Here is a 21,360-nt window from a genome sequence, read left to right on the forward strand (position 1 = left end):
AAAATGCCGGAACCGTTTGAAACATCGTTTACTATTGCGTTTTAATATATTATGTATTTGCAAATACATTTGGAAGTGTAACGTGTCTTTTAAAACAGTGACAGCAAGTACATATATATATATATATATATAACTAAACTACTTGGGTCGACAAATATATTCCATTTAGTTCTTTTTCCACAAAAAGCTAAACAATATTTTTCTAAAAAAGACAATTTAAAAATTGTCTTGTCATTTCCATATACCAACATGTCAAAATGCTTTAAATTCATTAACAAAAATCTTACTGATAACTGGTAAATAAATTATATGGACAATATTTTTTTAACAAAAATCGAAATATATTATCACCAGAATATATGTCACACTTATAAAAGAAAATTAAATTATTGTTTCGAAACATATTTATTCATTTCACAATGAATATTTGTAGAGTCGCCGCAGGAATAATATCAACACGTCGCACACCCGAATAGCTGACCTACTTGAGAGCTAATTATATAAATAATAAACTTGAAAACCTGTAACATGGATAAACAAAGCGTGTCCTTGAAATATTACATTATCATTTTTATTTATTTTAGTATTTAAATATTAATAAACTATTTCTGTTTTGAGTTTAGTTGTTGTTTTTTTCTTTATTAACAAAACAGACAGTAGTTACAGATTATACAAATGATTATAAAATTAATATCTCTTCTATAATAATAGATAATTGAAAATGGGTATAATAAAATGAAGCTTAGTATAATATATTATAATATAAGCAAAAATAAAAATAAAAACAGTTAAAAACAATAAAACCATAGGCGTTGTTAATTGAGCTCTACCTGTTATAAATATACTGATAATTTTCGTTTATAATGTTTGCATTTATATTCTGTGGATGTCGAATCAATTTGATTGTATCTTAAAGCCAATTTATCAAAAATCCATTCCATACAATTGAAAATAAATAAAAGCTACTAAGGCTTAAATTTCCAAATGAATTTTATTTATATTATGTTTATTTCTGTTTTTCCTTTTAAGGTGAATGCAAAAGTATTACACCATTGTACATGCGGTCTGTCACAGTGTTTATAAACACGTAAACTAATTGAACGTGACATCGACGGAATATTACATGGTCTTAGGAAGATTATTTTCGTAAGCGATGAGTCACCGCGTGTTTTCGAGTTTCCAATATACCTACATTGGCACATATCCGTATTAATAATAACCATTCATAAAATTTATCAGTGCTTGCGTTATTATTATTAATTAGTCGTATTCGGTTTATTTATGAATTTATAGTATATTTTATATTGGTTGAAATTTCTTAATAATGTTTTAATTTTACTGCCGATTTCAACTGTGGTTGGGCATATGCAAACGAGTAGCTGTAAGCACATGGTTATATTAATATGTATTTGTAAAAGTTAGTTTTTACGAAATCATAATCTAAATCTTTATCCAGTTTGTATAGAACTTCGAACCACTAATTATATTTACAAGTACATACTCTATATCTTTTTGTTCTCCATATCATTATAGTCTGTCACGGGAGCAAAATAAACTGAACCAAGAAGTCTTCACCATGATAATAACTAATTCAATTCTATTTGTTGCAGATCATACGATATGATCCACGTTGATGAAACAGATCCTGTCGGAGGTAAGCTATGACTTCTCTTTATACTTTCAAGACGATGAATTCGCTTATTTTTCTTGTATACAAACAAAATAACTTATTTGTGATAAGAAAAACAATTATTTTCATCATTAATATAAAAGGAGAACGTGCTTGTCGCGTTGTAAAGCAATTGGCTCTAATAAAATAAACAAAAACACTCGATTTTTGGCAGAAGATCGGAATTCGTCTTTATTTTAGACTCGGCAGATGAACGCTTGAGATCGTTCAGACGGGTCGTTACTGTGACATGTCTCCCGAACTATTCGTCTGCTAACCAGAAAAAGATTGTCTATTTTATTAAGAATTAGAAAGATTTATGAAAAAGAAGATTCTAGAAAAAATATTTTACACCGCCTTAATTGGCACGTTTTTGGCATGGGAAGCTTTTAAGCCATAATATTTTAATCATTAAACTATTCTATCTTATAGCTTATAACTATTAAGTGTTAAGAAATTTAAAATCAAATATTAAATTTAAAAGCAACTGTAGTACAAACAAGTGCGTATCATTTGCAACTTAAAAAAAGAAAGTTAATGAACGAACAAGTGATCGATTCAATATTAATAAAATAACTGATAATTTTTTTGCCCGATAAAATTAAAAAAAAACAATTTTTTATATATTATATGACATAAATACATGTTTCATTTAGAATTTTAGACATAGGTTGGTTGTTGTGATTTATTTTAATAACGAAAAAGGGTTCATACAATAATTTTTACAGACATTCTCAAGATTTCCTTTTTTCTTTTTTTTCCCCTAGCCTGTACTGTCCCATTGTTGGGCAAAGACCTCCCTCCACTTCTTCCACTCTGGCCTATTTCGCACTATTGAGCACCAGTCAGGTTTGTAATCGTCCAGCTCGTCTCGCCATCTCCGTTTCGGTCTGCCCATTCTCCTTTTAGAGTTCGGAATCGGGAGTAGAAGATTTCGCCCAAGACTCTTCAGGCATTCTTCTTTCCTGAAAAAAGATAATACGTTTTTCTAACAAACACAACATCTTAAAAAAAATATTTAAAAAATACGCCAAGTACCTTTTTTTGGCTGTTGTAAAAATTGTTAATTTTGGACATATTCCAACGGCGGCTCTTCTAAAAGAATCATTTATTTTCAATAATGACGATGTTACGTCATGTCCGCCATTCCTACGTGGTATAATTATGTATGGGGCACAACCCATTCATCTTGCGACAAATAGATCGTGGGTGACGCATTTTGCGACATTACTAGATTACAAAACAAAATACAAACTGAACTGACAAAGACATGCCAAGAATATCGTACGATTTATAGTATATTTAAATTCTACAGGATGAGGTTACTATTATAAAAAAAGTTTTTATATTTCACTTGGGAAGTATCTGACCGTACTCGGTACTAAGAAGTAATGGTCTCAATTGTCGTTCGCTGGAAAATTATTTTCCTTTTGATAAAAAATATTTTCATTTTTGTCGGTTTCATGAGATAAAAATGAAAACCTTCCGCTCACTTTTATCCAAAATTTGAATCTTAGAGGGTTAAGTTGCGAAACTCCACACCAAGTGTGGTTTACAAGAACAGAGAAATGAAAATAATTAATTCCCCCCGGTAGGAGTCGAACCCATAACAAAACAATCAAACGCTGTCTTAATGCGCCACGAAAGTCTTACGCGAAGAATAACACTGGGTTCATTCAAAACGAAATTGTAAATATGTTCTTACTGCTCATACTGCGAAATACGATGCGTTAATAAGAACAAAATCGATTCCGGTAAGCTTCCAATATTTGTATAAAAAATTACAATAAAATTCCGTTCATAACTGTAAATGATTAAAATGCAAAATATGCTGATTAAACCTACCAGTCTAAAATAACCTTTAAAATTAATGATGCTCTTATTTATACAAGTGTTTCGAACACTTTCAAATATTCAAAACGGAATTTACTTGATTGAAGGTTAAAATATGCACTCGTTGCTTCTTTGTGTCTTTAGTTTTAAATATTTTTTATTTTTAGATTAAAAAAATTAAATCCTTATTTATACTATCTATACTAATATTATATAACTGAACGCGATAACTGAACTAATTTGTCGAGCTTCTGGTTAAGCTTCAATTGGAGGGATGAGGCTCCAGGCCAGACATATGTATATAAACTAATCCAAATTTTATATGTTTTTTATGTATTTGTGTAGAGCAGAGTAATGAAGAAGAACATTTACGTTTATAATATGTCCTAAAAAGTATTTTTTGTTATCATATCAAGGTCATACAATTATCATGGGTAAGTTAGAAATAACAGTAATTAGTCAGTCTATTTAGTCTAACCTTTTCATTGTCATGATGAAACCCAAAAATAGTTAACGAGCTAGATAAGATAAATAATTAATTATATTCTGTATTTCATACTACACGCATTGTCCAGGCATTTTTGGAGATAACATAACATTTAATGTATGTATTTTTTTAAATCAAAGACAATTGATTAATTTCTATACAATTATGCATATAATTATTTGGTAAAACAATTTACCTTAACCTTAGATATATTTTTAAATAATCCCAACTAAAATTAAAAGTCCAAGTTTTTGCCAAAGAAACAATGGCATCTATTAAAATACGAACAATGCTCGCAAGTGTATAGAACATGCATCATGAATCCTAAATACGAGGCTATTAACTTTTCATTCGGTCGCTCTTACAACGATGATTCATTGACAAATAAGACAAATAACATATATGACTTTAAATATTTATGTAGGCATTTTAAATAATGCTAGATATCTAAGTGATAATCTTTTAATACATATAAAGGAAAAAGTTTCCAAATTTTAAACAAGACGATTGTTTCCAAATTTCTCTAACAATTGAAGACATCGCATAAATATTATGGAATAAGACTAAAAATGAACTGAATAATAGTTAGTATATTTACCAATCAAAAAAATCAAAGAGGGGTACAGTACAATGCTGCGCGCGCGCCGGTCATCCCATCCAAGACTAAACATTAAAATTTTGGAACGATGAATTTTAAATATTAACAAAATTCTTGGGCAAACGCCAAAATAACCTTCACTCTAAGTGAAAACACATCCAAAATCTCACTTTCTAAAATACGATCATCTAGTTTCAAGTGCTTCAAATATCTTAATTAACTTTTAAATGTCAATTGACGCAAAAAGTGGTCGGATGTTGGCTTATCGTGCATCTACGCTTTCATCTTCGGTGTCGCTGGGACGTATTCATACGATTACCACTGAGGAAGCCCAGATGTTATCTAACATCCTCCCTCCCTCAAATATTAAGAGGAAGCAAGATTTGAAACTTGAAAGTAAATCTGATAACAATTTCTGTGAATTTACATTGTGTTACAATGATAAATTTTCTTATTTGAAATTTCTGGTAATGATAACTTCTTTAAAGTTTTGATAATCTACATATTGTACAAAGAATAATTAGAAAATGTTATTTATCAACTTCAAATAACAGGCGAGACCTTCGTAATGCATTAGGTCAATCCGACTGTAGCTAAGTGGTTGTGTGTTCGTTTCAATTGGGAGTATGTTTTTTTTTCTGCTCTAGTAAGAGAAAGGGCGGCGTTGAGCCCCGCCATTCGACATTAACCATCTCGAATTCTGGCGGAGAGTTAAGAGAGGTCCACCCTGCTATATGCAGGTCACGTGATAGTGATAACAAAGATAATGTAGATAGAAACAATTATTACATGTTTTTATTGAGTAGATATATAGTAATGTAGATATGATTGTAATTACACGAAAACGAATGTATATATTAATTAAATTTAAAAGATTAAAGTTCAAGTGTATCAACTATAATATAATATTACATTTATCGTACGTGTTTATTTTTTAAATCAAAGGTAATTAATTAATGTACATATATACAATTATGCATATCGTTATTTGGTAACATAATTTATATTAATTAACCTGAAAAAAAATATATAATTTTTAATAATTTGTAATTATTAATTGGTAGGATTATAGGTATATTTTACAGATGGTTACGCGTGTTACACTCTGTATACGTAGTTCAACCAGAACAAATCCAAACAAGTATTAACACACCTTTAAATTCCTCAACATGGATATTGTTGTTGAAATCACATTTTTTATTAAAAGCTTTATAAATGAAAGAAATGAATAGAGTCATTTATCACTTATCTCTACCTCTCTCTCCCTCTAAGTTTTGCCTTTTCTTATCTACCGAATTTTAACGAAATATATTAATATATATTTTTACCAAAAAATATTTTATTTATATAATAAATAATATTTAATACAAATATTTTATATTCCAGAGATAGAACCGCCATTTCCGTACAGAGATGTCACAATCAAAAGGAATACAGATGTTAACGACTTCTTCGATATGCTATCGGAGATCGGCCGGTGAGTCACATGGTCATTTGTTACCTATTATTTACCGTACGGTCGACCAGCCGTGGCCACTGCCAAGTAAAGCTTACTGAACTTAGTTGGATTGTGCACCTGGGAAGAAAATATATCCAAAAGCTAGCTTCAGGGTTGCCGCGACTCGTCAACCGTACTGTACTACCTAGTACTTAGTGTTCAATATGGCCTAGCGATGTCAATAGCTCCGTGAGTGTTTTTATTACACACTTATGAACCGACCAACGCGTGTTTTAACTGTAGACTATGACTAATTGTGATTATTGTTTCATTTTATGCTGCCATTCCTAAGTCTCAATATCGAAGATATTTAATAAAATTGTTAGTTTTGGATAGTTTAGAAAGAACATTACTTTATACATTTAGAAGAATTAAATAGTTTATATTCTCATTTCCACGAGTAACGAGGCAAAGCATGTCGTTAAGATGAAAAATTTGCGAAAAGTAGAAAATGGAGGTGTCTTAATGTAAACTGAATATCTTAACACTAGTTTCCTAGGTTCCCTATGCCTACCTTGCTATGTGTGGGAAACATATTTTTATTTAGAAACAAGAACCAAAAAACATTTACAGAGAGATATTCTCTTTGTCAATTTTCCTCCAACACGCCGCATACCTAAAGTTATTTTAATAATTATAATAATATACCCATAATTATAATAATATAAAAATATTCAAATGCACTTTAAATAAAACCAAAATTATCAACAGCGGTAAATTCGGCACTGTATATCTATGCCGAGAGAAAAGCACCGGATTGGAGCTAGCAGCTAAGCTGGTTTCCGTCAACCGGAGAGACGAAAGGAGGAACGTGGAACGTGAAGTCGAGGTGATGAGAAGACTAAGACACCCGAGGCTGATCCAACTTTACGATTCCTACGATTGGGGGAAATATATGTGCGTCGTTTTAGAATTGTAAGTAGTTATTTATTTTATTAAAATATCTTCTGACACAAATGACCTTCAGTATGATGACGATTATATTATTTAGATACAAACAACCTTCTAAAACATTTCACAAAAAAAAAACAAAAAACTTTACGTAAACGTAGCTCTCTCTCTCGCTCCTCTCTCTATGTAATATTAACATAAAACCATATAATATTCAAGATTGTCGGCAGACTTAAAGTAGAGAAGGCAATTTATATGTCCACTTGTAAGAAGCCAACGGTTGTGATACCATTCATTAGGAATATTCATTGCATTGAAATTGAAATTAGAAATAAAAACATTTTACCATTTAAATGTCAAAGAAACGATTAGGTATACGGTGTTGTGATAGGAGTCCTTTGTCGGTATATTTTATAGAGCCTACTAGGAAATTTTTACGTATTTATGTAAATAAAAGTTGTGTTATTTAAATTCTAAATTTAGAAAAAATATTTCATCTATTTATTCAAAGATAAATTAATTTTTAAAGTAAGATGTAGTTTTTTTTCCGTATAATATTATATTAGGTACGATATATTATAATATGGAAAAGACTTCTCTACAACCCAATAATGGAGCTACTTATACATAATTATGTCAAAATAGAAAATTAAATAACATTTTAATATATTCTATTATAACAATTATTAAAAGTAAACTTATTGTTAAATATCTAAACATTTTTCATATAGCCGGGAGGTTAAAAAGACTACAAACATTTGAGTTTTGCCGCTATATTAATTTAATCGTTTATCGATGCTGCCATATTAAAACACTCTTAGTCACGAGTGGGACACGTAATAATGTAATTCTTGAAACAGTATTTTCGTTTTACATATCACATGAATAGAATATTGTAGAATAGAAGCCAAGTATTCAATTCTACGTTTCCGTTCCGTTCCGTTTACCATCTTAGGTCACCCGTTCGAGAATCATGAATTATTATTACTACGAAATCTTGGAAGATGCGCATTTAGATTTATTTTGTGAATGAAACAATTAGCTGTGTTTACACCACGCCAACTCGTTTACGTTCAAAGTGAAACAAATTTAGGTGCGCACTTGCACTAATGTTGTTCTTCTTTATTTTTATAATTTCATTTTAACATTCTATATACTGTTTATAATTATATTTCTTGTATGTACGTAAGTATATCTTGACAGGATATGAATTTTAATTGTTAACATCCTTTTTTTAATTACTTTTTTAAACGTCATAAAAATGTTTCATTTAAGTCTCTACGTATTCACAATTCGTTTAATAAATTATGACGAAAAAGATTTTTGTATTTATATTTTATTATCAGTGACTTTGAGAGAAATTGCCGCGCTTATAAGGTTTTTTGTAATAAGAAATGGAATGTCATGATGACTAATGAAAATAAAATACTGAAATCTAGAATATACTATAGCAGTTCGCCATCCTATTGTACACAGCCAACAAAGCCTTAAAAATCAAACAAATGAACTAAAAAAATAAAAAAACAACTTTTACTAAAGGCAGTCATGTAAAATGGCATCACAAATAATTTCCAACAATAACACGAGTAGCACAATACCTACTATTTCGCCTTGGCAGTACTGTATGTACTCGTAAAGATCTATTTAAGGTGCGATATAAAATAAATGGTATACTCATGCCAATGTCATGTGAATTATGTTTGTAGTAATTATTCAGAATGTGGGAGTTGCGGATCACCTGCGCCGGCGCATCCCAATTAGTGTTTCGCGCAAGCTAAAACTGTTCGTCCATTCAGTAGGACTATAGAAATGCTTCAGTTCTGACTCACTCTGGGCTGGTTCTCCATTGAATTTTGTGTAAACGAGTGTTCAAAATAATTTATTGAATGCATTGTACAAGGGCTTAGTAGTGTATGAGACGTTTATAGTATTACGAAGTACGTTGTAACTCTAACAATAATAATTCTCTTTTAGATAGATTGTTTTTGAAAAAAATACAGTATTGCTATAAAAATAATTACGTTATTTTTCATATATTCGTCTATTTTAGTTGAAATTTCATATGGTTGTTACTTAAGGTTTCTCTTCGAATATAAGCACTTGAGAAAACAAATAAATCTAAGAATATTTTTAGTTATATGAAAATATTTATACAATTTTATCTTTTCCTGTAAAACATTAAATAATTTAAAAAAATACAGTCGAAATGATAACCTACTTTTCTTACAGAACTCGGTTAAAAAAATACATTCATACAATATTTGCTATTGACCTTTCCGCTAAAGCAATGGAAACTTACCCTGACACGCGCTGGCGTACGTACACAGTTTTGTTTGTTAATTGAGCATTGACGTAGGTTACGGCTGGATTTGGTGCAAAGTATTCCGGACTGCTGCCCCCGGTTAACCGAATACTCGACTTGAACCGCCTTGTTGATCTAGATACTGAAATAGATTACAATATACAACTATATAACTATCTATGGCTTTGTTTACTAGAATGTTAACTGGCAGGAAACGCTAGCTAATCGTGTTTTCCCAAAAAAATGAAAATAAACACGTTTGATTATGAATGCTTTTGTTTCTACTTAAATGGCTATGGGTGTTCCAGGATATAGAACATCTAAAGAATTTGTAACTTCATATACTTGTTATCGATTTTTTGGCGCTTAAATATCAGTAAACCCAACAATAACAGATAACAGATTGGACAAGTAATTACTTATTCTTAGTAAAAAAATCAACTTCACGCTGTATCCCGCACACAGCAGGGTAGGTAGAGGGAACCTAGTGTTAAGACTTGTTTATCTGGACTTTACGTAAAAACTACTTATACATAATATATTTCATAGTATTTTTATTCAATCTACAGATATAATATTTTTTTGTGGTTGATCCACAACCATCACTATATCCATTAAAAACAATAACATTTCAATTACTTACTCATACTTTTGGAAAATTCAAATGAATATTAATGATATCCACACAAGTTCGTTGAAAAATCCACCTGATGCAATAAAGATGTCCGCAAAACGTTACCAACAATTGTAATTCTAAATCCGTTACTACACTACGAAGATATAATCGACAATCGTCCCTTCCATGTTGTATGCTGGACACGTCACAGCCAGATGCGACGTGGGTGTGTGACGCACTTACTTAATGAATCCTTATAAATATAATTATGTATTATAGAAATTTATAAAATAGTACTAAATAATTGAAAGAAATGGAGATAACAAATGTAATTGTTTTTTTTTTAGTTTTTTTTATTATTTATGCATGGGTGTAGAAATAGGGGGAACCGGATGGTAAGTGCCCACCCTAGAAAATTTGCCCTGAAAATTCTATCCCTAATGAGGAACTCTCCCTTCGAAAATGAAATTATTAATTATTAAAATAATAATTACGATTTATCTCTTTGTCCATATTCTTTCCATTGAAAGATCTCGATTAGCAAAGCAAACCAAATTATATTTGATAAATATACTAGTATAAACTTTTAGTCGGATTCACACTAATCTATAATAAAATCGATAACTTAACATAAAATTCGAAATGGTTATGTAAAACAAAAGAATATATTGCCAAGATGTTTATTATAGTTACGTAGCATCTTCTGTCATCGAGTTCTCGGTGTAACATATAGGTGTAACTCGTATATTCGCTTTGTATTTTGTTTTATTTATTTTCCCGTAAAAAACTGGCGTGATGTCAACACAATACAAGTAAAAATTTGTCATTTATTACAATGTAACCATAAAATGTTTAATCAATGACATTAATCTTTATTTAAACGCAAAAATGTAAAATAAATATAAGTATCAGTCTTAAGTTAAAATTTATATAAGTAATATGTAAAATACAACCATAATTTGATAATAATTTGTCACTATCATGTAAACATTACTTCAAATGTAGAGAATAGTTAAACCAAGTTGGAAGACTATAAAATATAAAATATTAAATTAAATAGTGTTACAAAAAAACGTTTGGGAATTCATTGATTAAACTTCCAATCTTCTCTTTCTTCTTAGCATTAATCTTGACGTCGGCCTTCTTGATTAAACCTCCAAACTGTAGATAAGAATTTTATTTCACAAATTGCAATTATTTTCAATCGATTATAAATATACTTCTCCCTCTATATATCACTCTCCATTTCTATACTCTTACGTAAACATTTCAGAAACACTGCTTCGCTTAAGGACGATAAAAATACCAACAGGTTTCTTATCAAAATTGTATAAATTGACTTCGTAATTTCACGACTTGTATAATGCATAGTTCGTATTGCTTTCCTGGGTACGACACAATCTTAATTCAAATTTCCCTTATACAAATATACTTATAGGTAGGTACTATATAAAAATAAACTTATTGTAATTTGAATTTAATCATTTTGTGGATGTTTTTGAGCCTGGGTTCCCTCTGCCTACCATACTATAACGGGACAAAGCGTGAAGCTAAAAATAAATTAGGTAGTCATATATTTATCCCGATTTTACTGTAAAGGCATTAAATATCTAAATTTTAATTATAATTTTAATAACATAGCTTCAAATGCCAAAAATAGAGCCACGGTAACACAAGTGCGGTAATTAGGTCAGCTGATGACAGCCAGCATCAGGTGCTGCGGCTTTCAACAAATTAATTATAGAATTCTCACTTTTATTATGAAGGTTCAATTTACTATCACATTTTAGTTTGGCAGTAGATTAATTATCTAGGTATGTTTAGTTACATTTTATATGAATAAATAACCACTAAGGAACAGGAGTTTATGGAGAACTAGCGGCCCGCTCGTGGTTACACCCGCGTGAACTATGTTATTATTAATTTCTGTCTTCATGACTACGTCCTAGTGACGTCTATGCCAAATTTGAGACTCCTAGAATTTGTAGTAAAAGTTTCATACAAACTCGACCCCAAAAACAACCCCTTAGAAGTCGAATATTGAAAATTCCCGTCTTAGCGAGCATCTACGTCCTATAAGTAACTCCTATGCAAAATTTGAGATTCCTAGCACTTGTAGTTTCTGAGATTTCGTGATAAGTGAGTGACCTTTCGATTTTATATATATAGATATAACATGTTGTGGATTCAAAATTATTTCGTAACAAGGCAAAGCGCGGCGGAAAATGGAGAGAGGAGAGTCTTGACGCTAAGTTCCCTCTGCCTACTCTGCTATAGACGGAATGAACCTAAAAAGCAGAGTGAACCTAAAAAAAGCAGCAATTGTGATCTAAATGATGAAATATCGTTTTACTTATTGAGGGCGAAAGAAATTTGGTAATTTTGGAATTTCACATTCCTCATACATATATTGCAAGGCTGAGTCACAGTCAGGTCGAAAGTGACACGGACAGTCATACCTACAGTTAAATAAACACGTGATGGTTTCCTTACAGTGCGGTTAACCGCCGTATGGAACTTTGTGTCTATTTAAAACGCATTTATTTACTTTTAAGAGGTACTAATCATCAATTAAGTTTTAATTAAAAACTATTAATTGAAAATTATTGGATCTCATTAATAAAATTATATATAATGTCAATTTATTGCAAAGTAGACTCGCAAAAAAAAGTCAATTTTGCTGTAGGTAAACATGTTTTATATAAAAAGCAGGAGAGTCGTTGTGCATTTTAATCTCTTTTTGTATTTAATTACTACTTAGCACTTGTCCACAGAAACACTAATTAGAATGTAATTGACATTAAATTAATAGTAAAGAAAAATTTGGAAAAGGATTTGCGGTATATTAACTTACAACGGATACGACAAAGTATTCGATCTTGTGATTCTAATTTATCAACAGTACCAATTTACCACCTGGTTTCTTATCATCGCGGCCAGCGTGTACATATCAACCGCATTATCGATGACCTACGTTATCTATATAATTAAAACTTTCTCGTTGACATTGAAAGGTCAAATATTAGTGTCGATCTTTAGTTAACTTGGATTATGGATATCAAATAAATTCCCTAATACTAGGAGCTTTTATTTTAGGCAGTTATGAGATTAAATTAACAAACATATTTTCTCTCAATAAAAACTCTATTATAAATTCAGTGAAACTAGTGTAGTCTATTAAAGAATTTTACAGGTTTATAGAGGTACTCTATCTATTGTTACATTCCCTGCGGCATACTTTGCCTAACCAGACTTTATTAAAAATATATTTTAAACATAATATTTACCTGAAATAGGAATTAAAACTATCTGTATTTTTTATATATATTTTAGCTACTATACAAGTATAATTTTCCGATCTAAAAACTGAAGGAAGAGATTAATTTCCAAAATGAACGCTCTATTACCAATTTTTAAAGGCATTCCCAGCATTGAATTTTATCCATTAACGCAATACAGTATGCGATTAAAAACGACATAAAACTTTAGAGGAAATTAGAAAGTATAGAATTTATTACAATAGAAGATTAAAAGGTTTATTTATGCAACGTACTACCGTTAGACGAGTTCCTAATAGCCCCAATAACTCTGACAGAGAATTATTGTAAGTATTAATACGGACACTGTTTACATATCAATTAATCACTATAATCCGATGTAAACGATGTAAACGGACTACACTCGAGTGCTTCCTTAGTTGGAGACGTCTGCCTGTTAGTATAAAGATAGTTACACACTATTAATGTTTTTTTTTTTTTGAGAATAATAAATTATAATATGGATATTATTAAACAAAATTACATAAATAATAAAATTAAGTTTTATTATAAATTTTAGGATTGTAAATTGAAAAACATAAAAAAAACTATTACCATTACTTATATAAATAATATAGTAATAAAAATAACGGAAATAAATTTTACCGAATTATTTGTTTCACTTACGGGACTTAAAAACCAATATGGTACCAATCTTAAACTATATTATACCAAACTTTTGATAAAATAAAAAAAAATGTATGTACTTTTGTCTTCTTTTATAAAATACCATTAAATTACAATTATAATTATATTTAAGCTAAAAAATATAACAATATGAATTGTACGTTTCAAACTAACAGCTACGAACTATTACGAGTATAACAGCCGTGGCGTCAAACCGCGTCGCTGTTACGGGCTTACGGCGCATACTTGGCGCGACGCCATCCTGTCGATACATCCTATAATATAACTTTATACAAGGGCTGTTGACGTTACAAATAAATAATATAGGATAAAAGTAAGAGTTATTGTTTTTATTTCTACACGATAAGAATAGAGCCTTGTTGTTTTATTTTGATTTGTATTGATTTGACGTTCGTATAAAATAAGGGTAAGTGCGTCGTGCGCAGCAGTTAGAAATTTACTGTAGGCAACGAACGTGAGTTCAATCACCACACTATTTCATATCTAAATTATTTTTAATTCCCCGACCTGGTAACATAATGCAGGACATTAGGTTTTGATACTCTATAAAATGAGAGGAAACTAAATAATGGAATGTTAATACATTAACCAAACCCATAGTTAATACTCTAGTCTAGGTGATAAACTGCCTAATGTGTGATAACTACAAGAAATTTAAAAATAAAAATTAAATCTAAATACAGTAAAAAAGATAAATTAAAAAAAATATATCTTATAGATACAGTTCGTAGATAGAGGTCCGAAACTCTACTACCGTAGCAACGTTATAATTAATGGATTTTCTTTGTTCATTCTTCGCAACAATTGAATCAAGGCCCTGAACCAATCAATTAATGTAGAATTATTCCAAAAAGATTGTGAAAAGGATAAAAATACGTTGTACGACCTTATTCCTTACAAACAACACTGACACGATTACACATGCAATGCATCACGCGACGCCATCGCGATGCAAATTACAATGTTAACGTATTATGAAACAGACCAATGACATAAACACAGGTTCCAACTTAAAGTTAAAAACGATAAATTTTAACATCTCAATTAGGTACGATGAATATATTATGTTATATAAATAATTTTAAATTACCGATAAATGTTTTCGGTTATTTAAACATGACTATATTATATTATTTAATCTATGACATTTAAATAGAAAGAGCAGTTTTTTTCTAAATTTATTAATCATTCGAGAAAGTGTCAGCCCTACCCTATAAGTCATAATACAGCTATTTACAATGCACTTGAACTGTATTGTAAAATAGGTTTAACATATTTAACTGACAAGCATCCAGTATCACCATAATTATTATAAAGATATATGTATGTTATTTATTTTATATTATACTCTTAAAAAGAAATCTATTTGAATAATGGAATTCGTTAGAGAACTATCACGCTTATATAGAAACAATATAAAACCGGAAATGCCACATTATAATATATATTTACCTAAGTTAGTCACGTTTTATCGATTACTGTAAGTACCTACTACAAAATCTTACAAGATAATTATTGATATTTATAATTAAAAATGCAAACTATAAACTACCTGTAATTGAAATAAATTTATTAATGTAAATTTACACAGCTGATTGTGAACCTTTTACGTCTTTTTTGCATAAATATTTTAATCATAAATTGAAAAAACAACACTTATGAAAAAACCGGCTACAGTTGTGACATAAATAACTGAAAATTTGACTGAAATAAGTAAGGAAAGATCTAAATGACATATAACAAACAAAATAAAATATCTATGTTATTATAAAAATAATATTTGTCAATTTATTTTTTATAAATAAAAAAAATATTTATTTATTAATCTCTTTTAGTACTGCCAATTATTGTAAGCAATTTTAAAAATTGTAATCTTGATGACGATTATATTGGAAGATTTTTCTGCGAAACGAAAATGGGTTAAGGTTAAGTAAAGTTTGGTATGACATCATTTGACCTCCTAAACACTTTAAAATGTAACGATTCTATACTTTAATATATTTTTTAAGGTGAGTATATATATCAAAGTACATGTAATGACATTGATTGATCTTTCTGGCTAAAGCGATTGTAAATATTTCGCTGATCACGTACTAAGTTGCTCAAGAGGCAATGTATTTAAGTTATGGCCATAAATTATACCGTGGTAAATGGTAAATTAATATTTACCGTATATCATACAATGTTGACATTTATTTTCATGCATATACTATTTAAATCCATAAAATTTGGCTTCTATTTTCAACTGTTGGCAAAAAATCAAATTCACAGTTATTCACAATATTATATTCTTTTTATAAAAGATTTAGGTTATTTTAACATTTCCAGTGTTATTTCAGTAAACATGACTTATATAGTGAACGTCCTTGAACTGAATTTACTGTAAGATTTTTTTCCAGCTTTACGCTGTATTCCGTATATAGCAGGGTAGGACTCCTTTCCCCCAAATTTTCAAATACTTGTGTATTGAGTGGCGGAACTTAACGCCGCGCTTTTGCCTTTATACCAGAGCGAAGGAATCCAAATATTAATTAATAATAATTAAATCTCCCGAATGGCGATGGGCTCATAATAATAAAAAATACTGAATATAAAACACTTTTATGCGTTTGGTTATTACATTTAAATGACAAGAAAAATATTTTTTCAGGATTACAGGCGGCGAGCTATTTGAACGTGTCATCGACGAGGACTTCGTGCTCACTGAGCGAGCCTGCACCGTGTTTATGCGGCAAATATGTGAAGGGATTGAGTTTGTGCATAGACAGAATGTTCTACATCTTGATATGAAGGTATAAAATTATTCTTATATTGTAATGTCCAATAAATAACAAATTACTAAATATCTTATATGTATTTAAACAGTGTACATATAATATAATAAAACATTAGTCTCCTTCGCCTGAAAGCATTCGGATCATTTTTTTGGGAATGATCCAAGTCGTTAATCAGTATGGCGGAAAAGCATGCGCGGGAGTTTTATGATTGTCTACCGCTACGTCGCCATTATTGTTTATAATGCTGCGAACGTTTTTATTTCTGTCATTTGTTAAAATGAATACATACATTGTTTTATTTGGAATCATCTGTTTGTACACCCACTCGTTCATATAAATGAAAATTGCTAAGAACTCTAATTATATACATGAAAAAAATTATAAATAGGTAATTTTAATTAATAATTTTGTTTCTATTTACAGCCAGAAAATATTTTGTGTCTAACTAAGGCAGGAAACCGGATAAAAATAATTGACTTTGGCCTAGCTCGTTTCTACGATCCTGAAAAGAAGTTGCAAGTATTGTTTGGTACACCAGAGTTTGTTGCACCAGAAGTCGTCAACTTCGACCAGATCGGATATGGCACAGACATGTGGTCTATTGGCGTTATATGTTACGTTTTGTAAGTATCAATAAATATTTAAAACCGAATAAATAAATTATTTTATCTTGTAATTGTAATACGTTAATTTTGCACTGATAATGAATGCACTAATAATGCCTAATTTTCAGATTATCAGGCTTATCTCCATTTATGGGCGAAACGGATATAGAAACAATGGCGAACGTGACAATCGCCAAATATGACTTTGATGATGAGGCGTTCAATGAAATTTCTGAAGACGCCAAAGATTTTATAAGAAAGCTTCTTGTAAAAGACAAAGAGTAAGTTGTCACATAATAATTAAATGTACGTTTAATTGGTAGTCAGTGTTCCAAAGTATGTAGTTGAGTGTAATATATTCGAGTACATTTGTAGATTTGGATGATCTAGTAATAGGCGTCCAATACCCCTGTGATGTCGGGTTCATTTATTTTCAAGCTCGCGAATTGAAAATAATACATCCCAAAGATGAGTTTTTCAATTATATTTCACTAATTCATTTGTTTTCTAATCAATGCTGCGTAGTGTCAGCCTATCGATAAAGACCCTTTGTTACTTAATTCTCATCCAACACTGAAAAACCCAATCACTAACTCTTACATTTTTTATAGACTGCATTTATTTAACAATAATGTAAAGTAACTTTAGATTAAACTCTAGAATATACTAACTTCTTACTATTAGCGTAATAATAGATACTAAGATAGATACTTTCGTGTAGATTAATTTATACATACCCTTCCCTGCACATCCCTAGCTTTTAGACATTGTATTGCTATCTTTGCTATAATTACCAAGTCCATTATTTGATCTCCATATGCACAATAAGGTGTTGGGGTTGATAGTAACAAGGGTCTTTGTCGCAGGTCGCGCCCGAGTGCTACGGAGTGTTTACGGCATCAGTGGCTCATCAAAAGAAAACCAATTAAGCCCGAAAAACCACGACAACCACCCGTTTCGCCTAAACATGAATTAGATGTTGCGAAAGACAACTTGCGGCTATTCGTTGAAAGATGGAGCGAGCATCCCAATTCCCCATATGTATTCGACATTCAAGCTCAAGAAATACTTTGTCTCGCTAATGGTAATTGTGAACGATCTTCTATCGGTGGTTGTTCGCCTTCACCCAGAAGTTCTTTGAGCAGTTCTCCAGATATGGTGTTTGATGAAGACGACTTGGAACCACCACCTTTACGAGATCCCACACATTCTACGAAATATAATCCTGTTGAAAGACGAGCTTCAGATAGCAGTTGTTTTATGCATAAAAAACAGGATATATTTGTAAGAAAAAACTTAGCTGAAGAAATAAAGAAATTATCAGATCACCTCTTTATGTTGTCTACGATTAACACTGATTTAACAAACAATAACAGTATGAAAGAAATTGATAAAAACGCTTCAGAATTTAAAACTTTTACTAAAGATGAAATAAAATTACCAAACGGCTTCAAATCTGAAACTACTATGACGAATACAAAAACAATGAGCAATGGAAATGTAAGTAGCAGCGAGAAAAAAATATTTACGTCCAAATCTGCACATAGAGTAAATTCATCATTTCTAACCGAGAGGGAACCACAAAAGCCGATGACAAGTAAAATGCCTTGGGTAAAATCAACACGATCAAAACGAGTGACAACCACAAGCCGCGATGTACCAGACCAACCAATAGAGAGACGCAATACGTTTTTTGAAGAATTTGATCGAAGACGTGATAAAATAGATAAATTAGTAAACGGTTTCGAAAATGAAAGGCAGTTACCTTACAGACGAGGCGATGAAAATAATGCTCACAGAACGAAAGATTTACTTCTGCATCTTCTAGAAAAATGGGGTGAAAATGAGGATAGAGAAGGTGAAAGGACTGCTGGAGGTACTTCTAACAACGGCAGACATCAATCGATATCTTTAGAATGGTCACAGTCAAATCAATTGGCACAAAATTCTATGTCAAGTCTACATGCCTTCTTTAAAAGGCAGTCGTCAGATGAAAAGGTGCAGAAAAAAACTACGACCATTACAAGTTCTAAGTGATGTGTGAAATAAATAAACACAGGGACTATGTGCCATGACATTGTGGTTCAGAAAGATAAACTTAATGTAATTTCAACAAGTATAGTAATAATATACATAATACGATACAACAATTATATATATGCTTTAAAAAAAATTAAGCGTGATACAATTATTAAGTAAAGCATAAAAAATTATGCTACTTAAAAAATAAATATGTGAAGCTCTATTTCTTATTAATGACAACTCATTTAGATCTCATTTTTAATAAAGATTCGACCGACAAAGTTGATCTTTCTGAATGAATGGTAGGTTACCAAAGTAGGGCATGTATAGTATATTTAGGTTTTCTAAATAAATGACAGTAAAATGACAATTTTATACGAATCTAGTCTTCATACTCAAAGCTCTGTGTGAAATTCACTTGCAGACAAGACTGAGATACACTTGAAATTACATTGACAATAGCGCATAATTTTATACTTTTTGTAAATACGTATACATATTTTGAATATATACCCAGGCGTATTGTTCCTTATACGTACTTAAGTCTATTGTATTAATTTTATTTATAATTTATTGTTATATGATGCGTATGTTGTTAAAATATAAGGCTTTATGAAATTGATTGTTTTATTTTAAAAAATCATTTACGTATGTTTAATATAACAGTCTACTTACTATATTAAAAATAAAGTACAGAAATTAGACTATTTATTAAACAATTAAACTATAAAATCTAATATATACCTGATATTATTTTTATTCACTTATTTCTTTAGGGACCGTTTGACAGCTTCAGCTACGTTGATTCATCCTTGGCTGATACAATCGGCATTATGCACAGAATTGCACGTCACAAAAGCCAAACTGAAAAGGTATGTTATAAAAAAACGATGGGCAAAAGCGGTGGCTGCCGTCATCGCTCTGCGGCGTATGGGCGCCAAATTTGAAGACGTCCATGATGAGAAGATTGAAAAATAGTTTTTTTTATTCAATCGCTTATATTATCTGTCCTGTTGCCTTGTTTACAACATTTTTATGTTTTATCTGTTAACTGTTGTATTTTTCGCGCTCACTGTAAAATTTAAAAATATCTAACTTAAAACGAACTTCTTAGGATTTTGCAATAATTAAAAATCGGAATACTGGACATAAGCAATTATTCGCATTAATAATTATTTAAATAGGATGCTAGATTTAATTTTATTGTAGTATAATAATAACATGGAATACTCCTTGTGGTATACCAATTCTCGAAATAAGATAAATCTGAGGCTATAAGAGTCTATATAAGATGGACTTTTTTCTTATTTTAATTTAGTTTAGCCATTGTTTTTACTAATAATAATCTCAATTACGATCTGGCTATATTTGTTACATCATTTGTTAATAATATTTGTGTTTTTTTTATATTTTGTTGGACCATTAGATATTCAATAAATTTTTGTTAATTGACTATTATGTCTGAATGCCATCACTTTTCTATTGTAAGGTAACAGTAACGTAATAATAATATTAATAGGTTATTTATTAGACTTTTTGGGCAAATAGTTCCATTCTCAGAGACTAAATCTCAATAATATATTTTTTTTGCCTACCCTCCTATATTTTGGACACACTTATCATCAAAAAAATTGTCTCCGGTCCCAAGTATATATATTTCATTAAGTATATTAAGTTTTAAAAGACATTTACAAACTAATACAATACATTCTGTTAATTATTTTTTATTTCATTATTACGATAGTTACAAATAAGGCCCGGCGCAGTGGCACAACCGCGTGTGCATGTGGTTGTGGGTTTGATTCCCACTCAGAGCAATGAATATTTTTAATTTCCTCGCTCTGGTAACAAGGCAAAACGCGCCGTTTAGCTCCACCTTTCATCACTCAATGTCCACGGAGTGTGTTAACACTAGGTTCACTTCTACCTAAGAAAAAATGTAAGTTGTAGGAAAATCAATAACTTAGTAGATTACAAATTTGTTTTCTCACTAATTCTCACTTACGAAACTTTTCTTTTACAAAAAAAAACAAAAAACACCACTAACTTAAAAATATATAGTGACGTAAGTTTTATTGAGTCTCTTTATAATGTTGT

The 21,360-nt window shown here is 30.4% G+C and overlaps 2 protein-coding genes across 2 annotated transcripts in view; one reads left to right on the forward strand and one right to left on the reverse strand.

The window, feature by feature from the left end:
- LOC146533041 (myosin light chain kinase, smooth muscle-like) overlaps window positions 1–19,881 on the forward strand; it is a 31,017-nt gene extending 11,136 nt beyond the window's left edge. The window contains exons 2-8 of the mRNA XM_085195695.1: window positions 1,611–1,654; window positions 5,974–6,064; window positions 6,797–7,000; window positions 16,510–16,651; window positions 17,060–17,259; window positions 17,370–17,522; window positions 18,108–19,881. Of these exons, the coding sequence (XP_085051821.1) occupies window positions 1,621–1,654; window positions 5,974–6,064; window positions 6,797–7,000; window positions 16,510–16,651; window positions 17,060–17,259; window positions 17,370–17,522; window positions 18,108–19,278 (1,995 nt within the window). The 5' untranslated portion in view covers window positions 1,611–1,620 and the 3' untranslated portion in view covers window positions 19,279–19,881. The remainder of the gene's footprint in view (window positions 1–1,610; window positions 1,655–5,973; window positions 6,065–6,796; window positions 7,001–16,509; window positions 16,652–17,059; window positions 17,260–17,369; window positions 17,523–18,107) is intronic.
- LOC146533042 (uncharacterized) lies at window positions 387–10,111 on the reverse strand. Its single transcript, XM_085195697.1, has 3 exons — window positions 9,922–10,111; window positions 9,276–9,420; window positions 387–2,634 (listed from the first exon to the last, which is right to left on the reverse strand). The coding sequence occupies exons 1-3, from the start codon at window positions 9,923–9,925 to the stop codon at window positions 2,433–2,435; spliced, it is 351 nt and encodes a 116-aa protein (XP_085051823.1). The 5' UTR covers window positions 9,926–10,111; the 3' UTR covers window positions 387–2,432.
- Window positions 19,882–21,360: the final 1,479 nt, after the last annotated feature.

Source organism: Heliconius melpomene, chromosome 13 (genome assembly GCF_056956725.1).
Source record: "Heliconius melpomene rosina isolate 202511_hmr_F chromosome 13, ASM5695672v1, whole genome shotgun sequence".
Classification (NCBI taxonomy): Eukaryota; Metazoa; Arthropoda; class Insecta; order Lepidoptera; family Nymphalidae; genus Heliconius; species Heliconius melpomene.

Excerpts from the sequence above, each read along its gene's own strand:
- LOC146533042 (XM_085195697.1), bottom strand. Across the intron at positions 2,635-9,275 it reads GTACGCCAGCGCGTGTCAGG|GAAAGAAGAATGCCTGAAGA; the intron begins GTAAGTTTCCAT and ends ATCTTTTTTCAG.